Source organism: Penicillium citrinum, assembly GCF_028827155.1.
Source record: "Penicillium citrinum strain IBT 23319 chromosome Unknown utg000006l:1.0-3011923.0:1.0-3012962.0, whole genome shotgun sequence".
NCBI classification, from domain to species: domain Eukaryota; kingdom Fungi; phylum Ascomycota; class Eurotiomycetes; order Eurotiales; family Aspergillaceae; genus Penicillium; species Penicillium citrinum.
Window position 1 is genome coordinate 1,970,291 of NW_026622691.1, and position 12,981 is coordinate 1,983,271.

The 12,981-nt window shown below is 48.1% G+C and overlaps 4 protein-coding genes across 4 annotated transcripts; 2 read left to right on the forward strand and 2 right to left on the reverse strand.

Annotated features, from left to right (window-relative positions):
- Nucleotides 1-931: 931 nt before the first annotated feature.
- N7469_007274 (Zn(II)2Cys6 transcription factor domain-containing protein) lies at nt 932-2,314 on the forward strand (the record flags this gene model as incomplete). Its single annotated transcript, XM_056646192.1, has 3 exons — nt 932-1,018; nt 1,182-1,764; nt 1,863-2,314. 3 exons carry the CDS (start codon nt 932-934, stop codon nt 2,312-2,314), a joined length of 1,122 nt encoding a protein of 373 aa, XP_056499633.1.
- A 470-nt stretch (nt 2,315-2,784) lies between these two features.
- Nucleotides 2,785-4,152, reverse strand: N7469_007275 (class I SAM-dependent methyltransferase; the record flags this gene model as incomplete). Its single annotated transcript, XM_056646193.1, has 3 exons — nt 2,785-3,051; nt 3,111-3,953; nt 4,114-4,152. The coding sequence occupies 3 exons, from the start codon at nt 4,150-4,152 to the stop codon at nt 2,785-2,787; spliced, it is 1,149 nt and encodes a 382-aa protein (XP_056499634.1).
- Nucleotides 4,153-4,627: 475 nt separating this feature from the next.
- Nucleotides 4,628-7,874, reverse strand: N7469_007276 (uncharacterized protein; the record flags this gene model as incomplete). Its single annotated transcript, XM_056646194.1, has 4 exons — nt 4,628-6,401; nt 6,460-6,558; nt 6,614-6,990; nt 7,056-7,874. 4 exons carry the CDS (start codon nt 7,872-7,874, stop codon nt 4,628-4,630), a joined length of 3,069 nt encoding a protein of 1,022 aa, XP_056499635.1.
- A 2,783-nt stretch (nt 7,875-10,657) lies between these two features.
- N7469_007277 (uncharacterized protein) lies at nt 10,658-12,808 on the forward strand (the record flags this gene model as incomplete). Its single annotated transcript, XM_056646195.1, has 4 exons — nt 10,658-10,838; nt 10,902-11,277; nt 11,342-11,936; nt 11,990-12,808. The coding sequence occupies 4 exons, from the start codon at nt 10,658-10,660 to the stop codon at nt 12,806-12,808; spliced, it is 1,971 nt and encodes a 656-aa protein (XP_056499636.1).
- Nucleotides 12,809-12,981: the final 173 nt, after the last annotated feature.

Sequence of the window (12,981 nt, forward strand, 5' to 3'; positions counted from 1 at the left end):
AGACACCGAACTGAGTCCAGGTGAGTTGCGTATGGCATGCTTTATGATTTCTGAGACTATCAAGTTCCCCCGCACCGGATCGCAGCGATCGACATGAATGATACGTCGGGGAAAAGTAGCAAGTCGTATTTGATGATAAAGAGTGTGACGGTGGTATCTTTTTTCTCTTTTCATGACGAAGCGAGAGAGGGGAGAGGTTGAGTTCTCATAACATAACATAACATAATTAAGGGACAGGCAGTTGCTGCAGAATGCAGTCGACCAGGGGATGATGTGCAGTTGAGGATTGAAGTAGCCCTGAGCGCAAAACCAGCAAAATATGATTTGATAATGGAGATTGGCGGAACTCACGGTCCACCTTCGGTAGTTATATGGATTGATTTACAGTAAATGATGCATGATTCAGAACAATTGGGGGGGAGAGCGGATGTGCAGAAACCGACAATTCCAGGGGAGATGACCAATAGGGAGGAAAACCGGGAAATGAGAGATCAGATTGATGTGAAATGATAAAAGATGAGACGAGGAGAGAGAAAAAAGAAAAGAAAAGAAGAGAAGAGAGCAGAGAAGAGAGCGAAGAAGAAGAAAAGAAGAGAGCAAGAAGAAAACAAGCTGCAGTGACCCACTTGAATCACTTGATGTACTCTTTCTCTCTTTCGACTCCCACTCTCTCTCTCTCTCTCTCTCTCTTCTATTCTACTCGACCATCTATTTTATTCTATAATCTACTCTACTCCTCTCTATTCTATTTTATATTCAAACTCCTCTCTCTCTTTACTCTCAACTCAACTCTCCTCAGTTACTCTCCTGATATCCACTATTCGTATCGCGTGGAAAAGATTCCCCTCTCCCCACTTCTTTAGACCCAACGCTCTGGCAGATCATGAATTCCAATTTGTGAGCCCTCAGCTCTCTCAGCTCCTCTCTCGTCATGTCACAAGAAATGCCACCCACCGATTCCAAGACCAAAATTCGCCCTCAGCAATCGTGTGTACGATGTCGAGAACGAAAAGTCAAGGTATGTTCACAACATTTCCAAAATATTCAACACATTCAATAGGAATCATTGCAATTCTATTTGCTTGTTTCGTTGCACTGCTCTCCTCTGCTCTGCTCCGCGCTGCTCTCCACCGCCAACCGCAAATCGCCCGCTAATCACACATACCTCTTTCTCATTCCAGTGCGACCGGTCTAGACCCTGTCACGCTTGTATTATTCGCGGCATTGAAGCGGATTGTACTTACCTTGCGACTGATGAGGATTATGCGCAAATCAGCCAGGCTGAGATCATTGAGCGTCTGCGGAGGGAGGTCGCGCAGTTGCGGGGACAATTAAGTCAGGGTCCGCGACAGAGTCCAAATCCTGCCAGTTGGAGACGACATGAATATGCGCGAAAATATGGAATGGATGGCGCAAAGTTGGCTGGGAGTGGGAGTGGAAAGGGAAGTGCCAGTGCCAGTGCCAGTGCCAGTGCTAGCGGTAGTAACAGTGGCAGTCGAAGTGGAAATAATCGCATGGTGCAGAGTACCAGTGTTCTTCATGGTAAGGGAAATGCTATGGAACAGGAAAGTTGGGCGGGTTCATCACCCACTTCTTCTACGACAACCATGACAAATTCCAATTCTCTTAATATGACCAGTCCCGATAGCACGGGCAGTGAGAATGGTTCGACAATGCTCTCATATCCGACGACGGCACCGTATGGGACGAGTATCGTCGAAGTCGAAGGCGCGGGCGCTTTCGGTGAGATGAGCTACCCAACTAGTGAGTTCACTCATCTCTCTACTCTCGAAACTGATCCTGTGAAAGGAATGAATGAATGAATGAATGAATGAATACAAGCTAAACTCTAACCGTGGCAGGTGAAGTTACAGTGGCCTACTGCCAACCTGAAATGCCAACATTTGGCGAGATTCCGGCCTCAGCTCCCCTCACGCAAGGGGTACCAACACAACCAATCATGCATCCAGATGCGACGCATTTCCAAGAGATCTCCTCAATGCAGCCGAACGGGCCGTACGGGGATGCACAAGCCTACTTACTATCGCGTGGATACTATGAGAAACCAGACTCCCCTCTACATGCATATCCATGGGGTCACGACGCAATGGGCTCCCAATTTGCGGCGCCATATTCGGATTCTTCATACATATCTTCGTCTATAAATGCTCTTGATGCAAATACATCTGCATCTGCAACCGCATCTGCAACTGCATATGCCCCCCACGCATCCACATCCACATCCACATCCACATCCACTCTCACAACCACCGACAAATTCACAATTCCAAATCCCGCCCGTACCGCCAAATAATCACCATCATCTGGATCCTCTCCAGCGAGAATGGACCCCGAGCCCCGTGGATTCAGTTCCAGATTCGTGGAAGACGGAAGGGAAACAGGAGCTTTTGGAGACTTTACTCGACACGATCAGCAGTTGTGATGAGAAGTCCGTTGCGCAGGTCGTTGCGGTAGTTAGAGCGAGTGCCACGCCTGAAGCGGCTGTCTCGGGAATATGTAAAGTTCTAGGGATCAGTGGAATGGAACATAACGATCTGCATCCAATATGATGGAGATATCGGCATAGAAATGAATGAATGAAATGATAAATAACGTGGGCTGGATCCACGATGTTCGCATCCTCAAACTCTCAAACTCCTTTTCAAACCGAAATGATGGGCTGGTTTAGTACATAACAGAACTCCTTTTATATAGGTATTAATGCAGGTCATGAAATCGTCATGTCGTAATATATCAATCGTAAATCGTAGATGAATGTTTCGCTCATGGAACCTGGCCATTCGAGCTTGAATTCGCATGCAATGGTTTCTGTCCGTAGACAAAATGGAATAGAATGTAGAGGTGGAATTTATTGCTTACCAGCTCAGCTCGGACTTTATCCATATATTCCTGAGCTTGCTGGAAAGTGAACCCCAACACACGGGTGAAGAGGGCAAGGGTATATGGTTCGACAACTTGGAGGATAGTCACTTTACCCACGCGACCAATTTCCTTAAGTCGACGATTCTTAGCCCAGCCACCAACAGGACACTATACAATAATTCAATGAATACAGCGAAGCTTGAAAGGGGAGAAAGGGAGGCTAGTACCTTGTACCTATCATCCGAAACATTTTCAAATCCCTCCGTAATCATCCAATTCTCAATCAAAGGCGCAACATTCATAGGTTTCCCGAATTGATGACTCGCCTCCGTTAATCGATCCTGCCAATCCATAATAGCCTCAGCACGATGATGAGACTCATCATCTGAAAGAACCCAAGTCTCGAATTCCTGCGCCTCAAACCATCCCCCCGGTTTCAAATGCGTGAATGCTTGTCGGAGTAATCGTGGCCAATCACCTATTCCACCACCTAGACTACGCGCGTGAATATAATCGAATGCTTCGTCGGGTGTGAAGGTCCAGTCGCTTTCGGCGTCGTCTATGAAAAAGCGACAATTTGGTGGAGCCCAGTTTGGTTGAATTGGACTTAGGTCTGTACCTATTATATCGATTGTTGGGTAATCTTCTGCCATTTCAATTGCCCATTCGCCAGTACCGGTACCAATGTCGAGGATTCTTCGTGGGGGCGTATTAATATTTGTGTTGGTGTTGGTGTTGGTGGTGGATGTGTCATTGGCGATCTCGGAGTTTACGTCGGAGCTTGAAGGTGAGCTAGAGCTTGAGCTTGGGTCAGAGCTGGTGCTGGGTTGGTCGCGATCGCGTGGGATCGGAGCTCGATGGAGATAACCACCGCTAAGAAGTTTGAATAAATGGTGCATGAGAGCGAGTCGGTCTTGTTCTTCTTCGTCGTTTGGGAATGGGTATTGACCGTGTCGGTAGGCGTGGTAGCGACGACCATTTTCATAGCAGTAATCACGGACTGAAGAGGCGAAAGATAAATCGGAACCCACAAGAGATTTGGTATCGAAGAGCGAGTCATCATCACTTGTCTGGATAGTGTTAGTTAATTCATATTATTCGGGATTTGAGTGGAGGTGTAGTCATAACTCCAATTTGTATGTGGAGGGGCAGTCAATAGGATGATCATGATCATGATGATCTGTTTAAGATAGGGGCTACTGGGTGATTGAAAATTCAAGGTCAGCTTACATCGACTTGGATACTCTCATTGGGGTTGGGCTGAGACATGGTGGTGTCAAAAAAGGGAGAAAGAAGGGGGGGAGTGTGAAGAAGTGAAGAAGTCAAGATATCGCCGAATCCCGAAAGAAAGGGTCGCCGGGGCGAGATGCATCACGGATGGAAGGCTGCAGGGAGTCCCGCATTTGGAGATATCAGTCGATAATAAATGAACTAATGAGTTAATTAATTAACCAATGAATGTATTTAAGTACTAATGAACTCATGAAAAAAACACTAATCATCCTTGTTTCTCTCTTGGACTACATATTATACTTCTTTCTCATACTTTTATTGTAACTCTGTCCCCACTCGTACGTGATTCATGCAATGCTGATTTGACTGCTCCGACTGATTCAGCAGGAATGACAACAAATTATTGGCTTATTTTTGCTGGATAATGACATTGCGTATCGATGCATAGTACTTAAATGATCTGATCAATATTTGATAATATTTGATAATTCCCTAGTCCCTATCATCTTTCTCACCCCAGACTCTGAAGCTTGCCCTGCTCATCTGGAGTCAATGCTTCAAAGACCTCCTGGAACCCAGGCTGAGTCGACGCTCGCCGGAAAAAATTGCCCAGGTATGCCTGCGTCTCGTCGTCTCGTCGTCGTACGCCGAATACACTCTCGGTACCTCCCTCTGCAAAGCTCATCAACTGTTGCTTGGTCATGCCTAGCCCCAGGTCCAGCACTTGACCCGGCATATCTTCCCAATCATCGTCGCCGTCGTCACTACCGGCGTCGTCCAATGCAGCTGCTGTAGCAGCATCCATCTCCTTATTCCCTGACGCCGCTGACAGCTCCTCGACAAGGACCTTGATAATCTTCAATGACGCCGGGACCGTGGTGTATTGGTCGGGGTTGTTACGTGCTTGGGACCTGGTCTTGATTCGCCCTGTGTTCTCGACAATCAAATCGCCCTTTACTGGCACTCCGGCTAGACGCGGATCATTCAATTCATAAAGTCGTGCCAGCGCGAAAATATTCTGCTTGATCTCATCGTAGCCCGCAAAGTTGACGGAATTCTCGAGCCATTTGCCTAACACCAGGGACAGTCCATCCTGGCCGCCCAGGTTCAGCTGTGCCAAGAAATCGACGACCTCGCGCGCACTGATCAGTGTCAATCGAGCAAAGACTAAGATGAGACTTTGAATGAACTGTGCTTGCTCTGCCGTTGCCAGTCGCTGTGCGACGGCTTGCAATAATTGCGGCAGGTAAGGTCCCAGACGTTCTGATCCAGCACGCTCCACCAGTTCGGCTGCCAGCTGTCCTACCTCCGTGGCTGCGTTGTCATCCACGGCGGGTCCCAGGAGACGATCAATGATCACCAAAACAACTTCAATTGCTTCTTTTCCAGATTGCGGGTCGCGCCATGCCACGAATTGCGCGAAGTCATGGGAGAGCATGTAGCGCACGGCTTCAGTAGCAGGGCGGATCAATTCTGCCTCGGCCGAGTCCAGGAGCAGACGGTTGAGTTTGGGCATCACGGTTTCTACAAAGCCGGCCGGCATGGGCTCAAGGCTTCGTTCTGCCAGAGCGCGCAACAGGTCGGCGGCAAAATTGGTCAAACAGTTCTCTTCGGTGAGATTCCCGACATCAATAGCACCCATCAGGGACGGAAGCACCTTCTCACACAGTTGGCGGTATGCATCGGGGCCGAGCTCAGAAATCTGGTCAACGATATCCTCAAATGCCTCAGTAACAGTCATAGTCAGCTGAAAGTTTTCGGCTCCACTGCTAGCAATGTTGAACAGAACGTCGATGGCGATAGAAGAAAGTACCACGCCCGAGTCAGCCATAATGACATCCCGCAGAGTTTCTGCCAGCGTCACTTTGAGATCGTCACAGTCGCTCTGCTCACGCAGATCGTGCGCGGAAACAAATTCGGAAATAGCATTGATAACAGTAACCTGGAATGGACGGGCGACTTCAATTGGTAGAGCCGGAATAAGATCCTGCAGAACCCGAATACAGGCAACCTTGACAACCTCCGCAGGATCCTCGGCAATCGCCTTCAAGGCAGCTTCCAGGTATGAGGTGGTAGTCTGCTGGAAGTTATCGCCTGCAACCTTAGCTAGCGAGCCAGCGACTAAATAACCACGGGCACGCAAAAGTTCCTGCTCCTGCTGGAGAGCGTAATGGACAAATTGATTGAAGTGGGTAGCCAACTCCGAAGAGATGTGCTGAGATACCTCGCCAAAGTCTCTCAGTAGTGAATTGAGAATGTAGAGTGCTGCTTCGCGGGATTTCCATCTAGATAAAGCCTCAGCCTGATGCGTAGAAAATGCTGAGTTAAAATTCAAGTACTTACGAGACCGATGAATCAGCGAACACGGTGTTCATATGGGTGAGAAGCCCTTCAGCTGCTTTCTCCTTCAACCATTCTCCAGTCTTGATCGCGAGATCAGCACTGCAGGTTCGGGGGGGTATAGTTCGCGGTAATTGAGGTCTCCTCTGAGAGGAACAAGTTAACATCAATCTCCCACAGACCTTCCTCCTCCATAGTGATCTGCGCATAAGAGCTGCACAGTTTCATGATCTCAGGAACCCATCCAGAAGTGCCCGCCGAGGCACCAGAGTTCTGAAGTTGTTGTTGCAGCTCTGCTTTTACAGGCGGAGCCTTAAGCAAAGTCTGAATAAGATCCAGCTCCTCTAGAACAAGGTAATCGAGAGAGTAAGCTAACCCGTCCACATCTTCCAAGCGGCCTTGGCGCTCATTTTCAATGAAGAAATTCTGATAAATAGGCAGAGCATTGGTCAGCTCGGTCCAGGCAGTAGAGAAATAGCTCGGGCTCGGGGCGGAAAGAAGACCAGGGAAAACCATGCGAATCTTCATCAAAGTCTGGTGTATCATTTACGTTAGTTAAGATGAATCGCACCTGCAGGGGCCAATGCAAGGGTACTCACCTTTACAACCTGTATCTTCAAGGCAACGAATCCACGCCATAGTGTGGCAACGTCGCCTGACTTGTTGGCCTCCTCTTCCGACGGAGGCTGGGGTAAGGGAGCCTCCAAAGTCGAAACAAAATACGGCGACCAGCCGCCGAGCAATTCATCGACGAATGATTTAATTGCCTGCTTATGTTGTTCCAGGACCATCTCCAATGTATCAAAGCAAGATTTGAAAACCGCGACTGCGAGTGCTCTGAGAATAGGTCTGCGGGTCTCTGAAGTTGCTACAGCGAAAAGAGCTGAAACAAGGTCACGGGCAACAGTAAAGAATTGCTCTTCGCCGAAACCAGTATCGACCAAGTCTAGAAGGACCTTCAGTGCACCATGCAGTGCTATATCGGTAGTAGAGGCATCGTTGATGATGTGAAGTAAAGCGGGCAGCAGTTCTGGCCAGTCATCGGGGAAATCGGCGCTGGCAATCTTGCTCACCGCGTAACTAGCAGAGGCCTTGACTTTACGCTCCGGAGTTTCGACGGTGGTAGCAAGCTCGAGGAGGGCACGGCGGATCTGCGCTTTGTTTGTATCGTTGACGAGAACCTGACCCTTGAACTCGTCAAGGCTGGATGACCAGCCCGTGGTAATGAATGTACGAAGGACAGAAAGGGCAGATTGGCGAAGATTCACGGGGACGGACTCGTGGGAGGCAATGGCAATTAGGGAGATAGGAAAGGTTTCGTTTGAGTACAGGGCGTGGAGCTGTTGCTCAGCGGATTTTCTGGCGTCGGCCTGGGGCGACTGGGTGTTTGCCAGGAGCGTCAGGAGTTCTTGCTCCATGGCGGGTGGAATGGATGACCAATTGATCACTGAAGGGTCAAATGGGGAAAAGAAGTGTCACCAAGAGGAGGTCCACTGGGTTCAAGAAGTTTCCCATTTGCGCGCACCGGCGATAAGGGGACGCGGAGGGGCAGCGGAGGCGGTAAGCATCCCACATCCCACGACTTCCTATGACCTTCCCATGGGATAATTAGGTACACTTTTGATAATAAACTCCTTATTTTTCCGAGAAATGGGGTATTGGCTGGGAAAGCATTTCTTCATGCTTCATGTCTGTTGAGAGTTTTCTAAAAATCGAGAATACGTGATCCAGAGAGCTTGATTGTAGTAATGTGGTCAATACCAACCTTCAACCAGATACATAGTAACTAAATATGTAATGAATTGATGATTAAGCTGAGTAAGGTATATGCGAGAAAGTGGCTGGATCTTTATACTGCGGATTTCTTGCTTTGTTTCATTATCAAACAGTGTATGTTATAAAACGGTCCCATGGGTTAGTTACCTCGGACATAACGTTGCCAATCAACTACAGTAGTTTTAACACAAGTTTGAAACACTCTACTGACCGCTTTGATCTACCGCCTTCTGGTTACACTATCATTCTCAGGAGTTTGATATGATCGAAAGAACAGTAGAAAGCGCGGCAGAAAGAAAGCTGGCGTCAAACTTATGTTCCCGCACTGTACCAATGAAGTATCGGTTTACAGAGGAAACGAGATCTGCAATGTAGTAATAGCACGCCCAAGGCACAATAACTTCGTTTGAGATCCGTACGACGAAACTAGTCATCGAATTGGTTTTGTGAAATTCCCACTCATATGGAGTAGTTGTTTTCTTTTCTTTTCTTTTCTTTTCTTTTTCTTTTCTTTTTTTTTTCTTCGCATAGATCTCATTCTATCCCCGAATTGTTGAGCTTGAACATCTTGACCAATCTTCAAGTTGATGTCGACAAGGGTATACTAGTTCGTTCTTCTGGAAAATTTTCCGTTGGAAGACGTGATTTGGCACTCACTGCATGCTCCTCCCCGCTTTCTTTTTAGAATTCTGCATGAAATGTTAGTAACTACCTAGGCATTTGTGTCAATGTTGGGTGGTATCTTGGCTTTTTTGCGAGACAGATCGGGCTTACCGCGAGCTAAAATATTTCTGGACCTTTATATCTTTTAGTCGATGCCAAGAGCTACTCAGGGCTCAACGAACTATATTCAAAGACGATCTCTCGTATACGATGCGCCATATTGGAAAAGAATATATATCAGAGTTTGCCGATTCTAGTTGGCAAACTTTCTCCAAGGCAAGGTTGCTTTCGAAAGGCCAACTCAAGGTTGGGTTGGCCTCACCGATACGAATAGTATTCGTCAAAGAGACGTCCATGGGCAGGGACGGGTGTCTTTGACTCAGGATTAACCCTGGTTGCAACTTGATATCCACAGAGATATATCCAAGTCCATTATCCTCGTTTCTCTTTCTCTCTCACTCACTCACACACAAAAGAAGAAAACAAAAACAGCTTAAGAACTAGACTCAAACACGCATATGGAAAAGTTCGAGGCCGTTCCCAGGTGGGAACGGCCTCGAACTGTATTAGTAGGTCCTGGGTAGGACCTACTAATATAGCGCTCGTCAAGCTGGCGCACGAGTGTTACATTGTAGATTTGATGACTGAGAAACCTGGCCAATCGGAGAATGAATTCCTAATAATACGCGCCGTTGGTGATGGAGCCTCGAGATAGTTTCTCGATCCAGCTCAGGGTTTTTGTTTGGCGCCATTCATTGCTGAGCGGGGTTTCGTACACCACCCCAGTCAAATTTGTCTTCGCGGCAACCTCAAGATTCTCGGTAGCATGTCAGGGGCCATAAGAAGACTTTCGATGCGAAACTACTGCAGGCCTGCAAAGCTCTCTGCACCAGTGAAGACTTTCGCATAACGGGACCCCACACGGCACGATCCGCGCCACTTAAAGACTCCACGAGGCGAGGCTCTCCTTGCGACCCTGCTAAGATCTTACATAGGATAGTAAAAGCCATCAAAAACAAGGAGAAAGCTTCGATCTGCTCTCACCGGACAGCCATGTATGTTTGGAGATTGCTTACACGGAGAGGGTGGGTTCGGCTCGCTGCTGAGGATGTGGCTTCAGGCTTATCTCGCATTTGTGGGAATGTTTCGTCACGCCATTAAGCTTGTGAATACCAAGAAATTCTTCCGGTGTCGTGTATGCGCACCAAAATCTGACGGGCGGAAATTTTTTGCATGATGTGCTAAAAACTTTCTTACAGGCATATCGAGTCTATTTCTCCTGTTCCTACTGGTCAACGGGTATCAAACTGCATCTAGCCCAGTCTCTGTTGAGCGAATGACGCCGCAATGTTGCGACGTTAGCTTCACTTTTGCGAAGGAACTGCAGTAGTGTGCTGAGAGATACGAGCCAAAGATTGCCACCTTTCAAAAAACCCGAAAATCCTGAAGGAGGAGGGCGTGAATCAGGGTGCGCAGTCGGATTGGAATGAGGTCCGCTGCCTTCGATAACCGTCGTCGACTGATTGGGACCTCAGACGGTCGGTAGATGAGGCGCCCTGGACATATCCACCCAGACACTATGTGGCGGATCCTCGTGTCCAACCCGATCCATATTTCCTTGCTTGGCCCCGAGTCCAATAGTACGACCCTCATGCGCGCGCGAAATTTATATACTATGCATTCGCTGAGTTTGGTCCACGAGACCGGCTTAGTCAATTGATGCGTTCGATTTCAGGCCACATAGACCAGCCCAATATATACCATGTCGAGGCAACAGTCGGGCCTCGCCTGTGAAGAATGCCGGAGACGAAAGGCACGCTGTGATCGAGTGCGCCCCCAATGTGGTATCTGCGCAGATACGGGTAGAACATGTATTGTGGTGAGCAAGAGGTCTCCACGAGGACCGAAAAAGGGTCAACTGAAAGACTTGCGGTCCAGAGTGGGTAGGTCAATCCATCTATACCCGGACTTATTTGGTGCTTGCTGACAGGGGGTATGATATTCAGCAATGTTGGAACAACGATTGACAGGCCAGGATGGCATTTTCGAGGTAGATCTTGCCTCGGAGTCTAATGAAGTGAGTCCAGAAAGAGAAACAACGGAAGAATTAGGCCTATACGAAGGCATCAATCTGGGGATGAACATGGGCACATCGCCCATTGATGATTTCACTTCTGGTGAAATCCCTGAAAGCTTCAGTTGGCCATTTGGGTTGGACGATGGGAGTTGCAAGCAGTGGTCGGGGCTGGGAAGCGCAGGTTATGTGGTCGACACAAACAACATCAGTCTTCCAATAACGCCCATTTCAACTGTTCCGACTGCAATCTCAGTGTCCGGGTACAACGAGAAGCTCGAAATGTCTGACCTAATGCAAGCAGACCTGTGAGTCCCATTACTAATACCATTCAAGCAAAGCAGAAATCTGACATCGGTGCTGAGAAAACAGGGAGCTTCTGTATTTCGAACGAGTGCATCCAATCGCTCCCATGATTCACAAACGACGGTTTTTTGCATGGGCCAGCGATGACAACGTTTCGCCTGCCCGTTGCTCCCTACGCTCAGCAATGCAAACCATCGCTTCGGCGATGTCATCGCAATTCTGCGTGTTCGCAGATGCTCTTTATGCCAGAACTCGTCACATGCTTGAGGCACAAAGCGCCAGTGATACTGGCTTACCGTGGATGACCCGAACGATAGCACCCAATGGTCGAATTGAGCACGAGCGTATACAAGCCTGGCTGTTGCTCGCCCATTACGAGTTTCTCCGAAAACCTAAGCATCAAGCTCATCTTACAGCAGAGCGCACATTCCGGCTATTGCAGCTCTCGCGCCTGGTTGAGCTAGACTTGTATGATGGCAATGATCCAGGTACTGGGAGCTTAAATTCATTTTCGTCGAGTTCATCGCCCGTTCATCAACTTTCCCCAGACGAGACGTGGGTAGAAATCGAAGAAAAACGACGGACACTCTGGGCGGCATTTGTACTCGACAGGTTGACTAGCATGCTGAATGACCGCCCCGCGATGCTCCATGAAGAAATAGTAAGTCGAGAGGGCTCTATTGGTTGACCTGGCGCATTGACATCCAATCTTAGATCTGCACTCGATTGCCAATGCCTGAGGAAGATTTCCAACTTGGCCATCAGCCTACAAAAATGGGGTTTTTGCTCGAGACGATGAGCAAGACCAATAACTGTACAGCCCTTCCGCCATTCGCGAAATGTGTGATCTTGGCAAATCTCCACTGTCGCTGTATGGCACATCGTCAACTTTCACAATCCATTCCTATTTCCACGGGCCTGTCGGAGTCACAAGATTTCTGGATGCGACATGAGTCGCTCGCTGCAGTAGCAGCCGTGGTGACGCCTTCAAAGCCGAGAACCCCAGATACCAATTCTAGTATACCTGCAATGCCGAAATGCGATCCAATGACTACCTTCAATAATATATTGGTATGCAGTGCATATGTGTCACTTAGTGAAACAGCCGAAACAAAGCCGCAACCAACGATTGACGACCAGCTACAAGCTTTGAAATACAAACAGCTCGCATATAAAGTCACGCTTAACGCGGTGATGATTCTTCAGAACGCACCGCGAATTGCGTTCTTCAAGGTGAGAAATTCTCTCTTCGGCAACAACGAGCCCAAGCCCTCAAATTTTGGCTCGCATCCCCCTTTGCTGATTGCCTTCCAGATGCATCCATTACTTCCCAATGTACTGTCGCTCCTTGTCGGATTTCTCAATGCCCTAGCGCCTCACCACATGGGCACAGATCAACTGGAATACCGTGGTGTTGATGGCTTACATATAGCGTTGGGATATCTCAGCGATGTCAACAATCTGGCCAGAGAAATTTTGTCGAAACTTAAGGTTGACCTGGGAAGTGACAATTCACCCCAAAGAACTGGTTGATAGACACGATAGACATAATTTAGATACCGCACACATGCCACCATACCTTCGTTTGATAAGTGCTATTAAACAATGATCAAGGCGTTGCACAAGGCCAATGTAGTAAACCATCCCTATATTCTCTGGATTATGTTCCGAATATATCGTCCACTTGACGCGCCTCCCGCTCACAC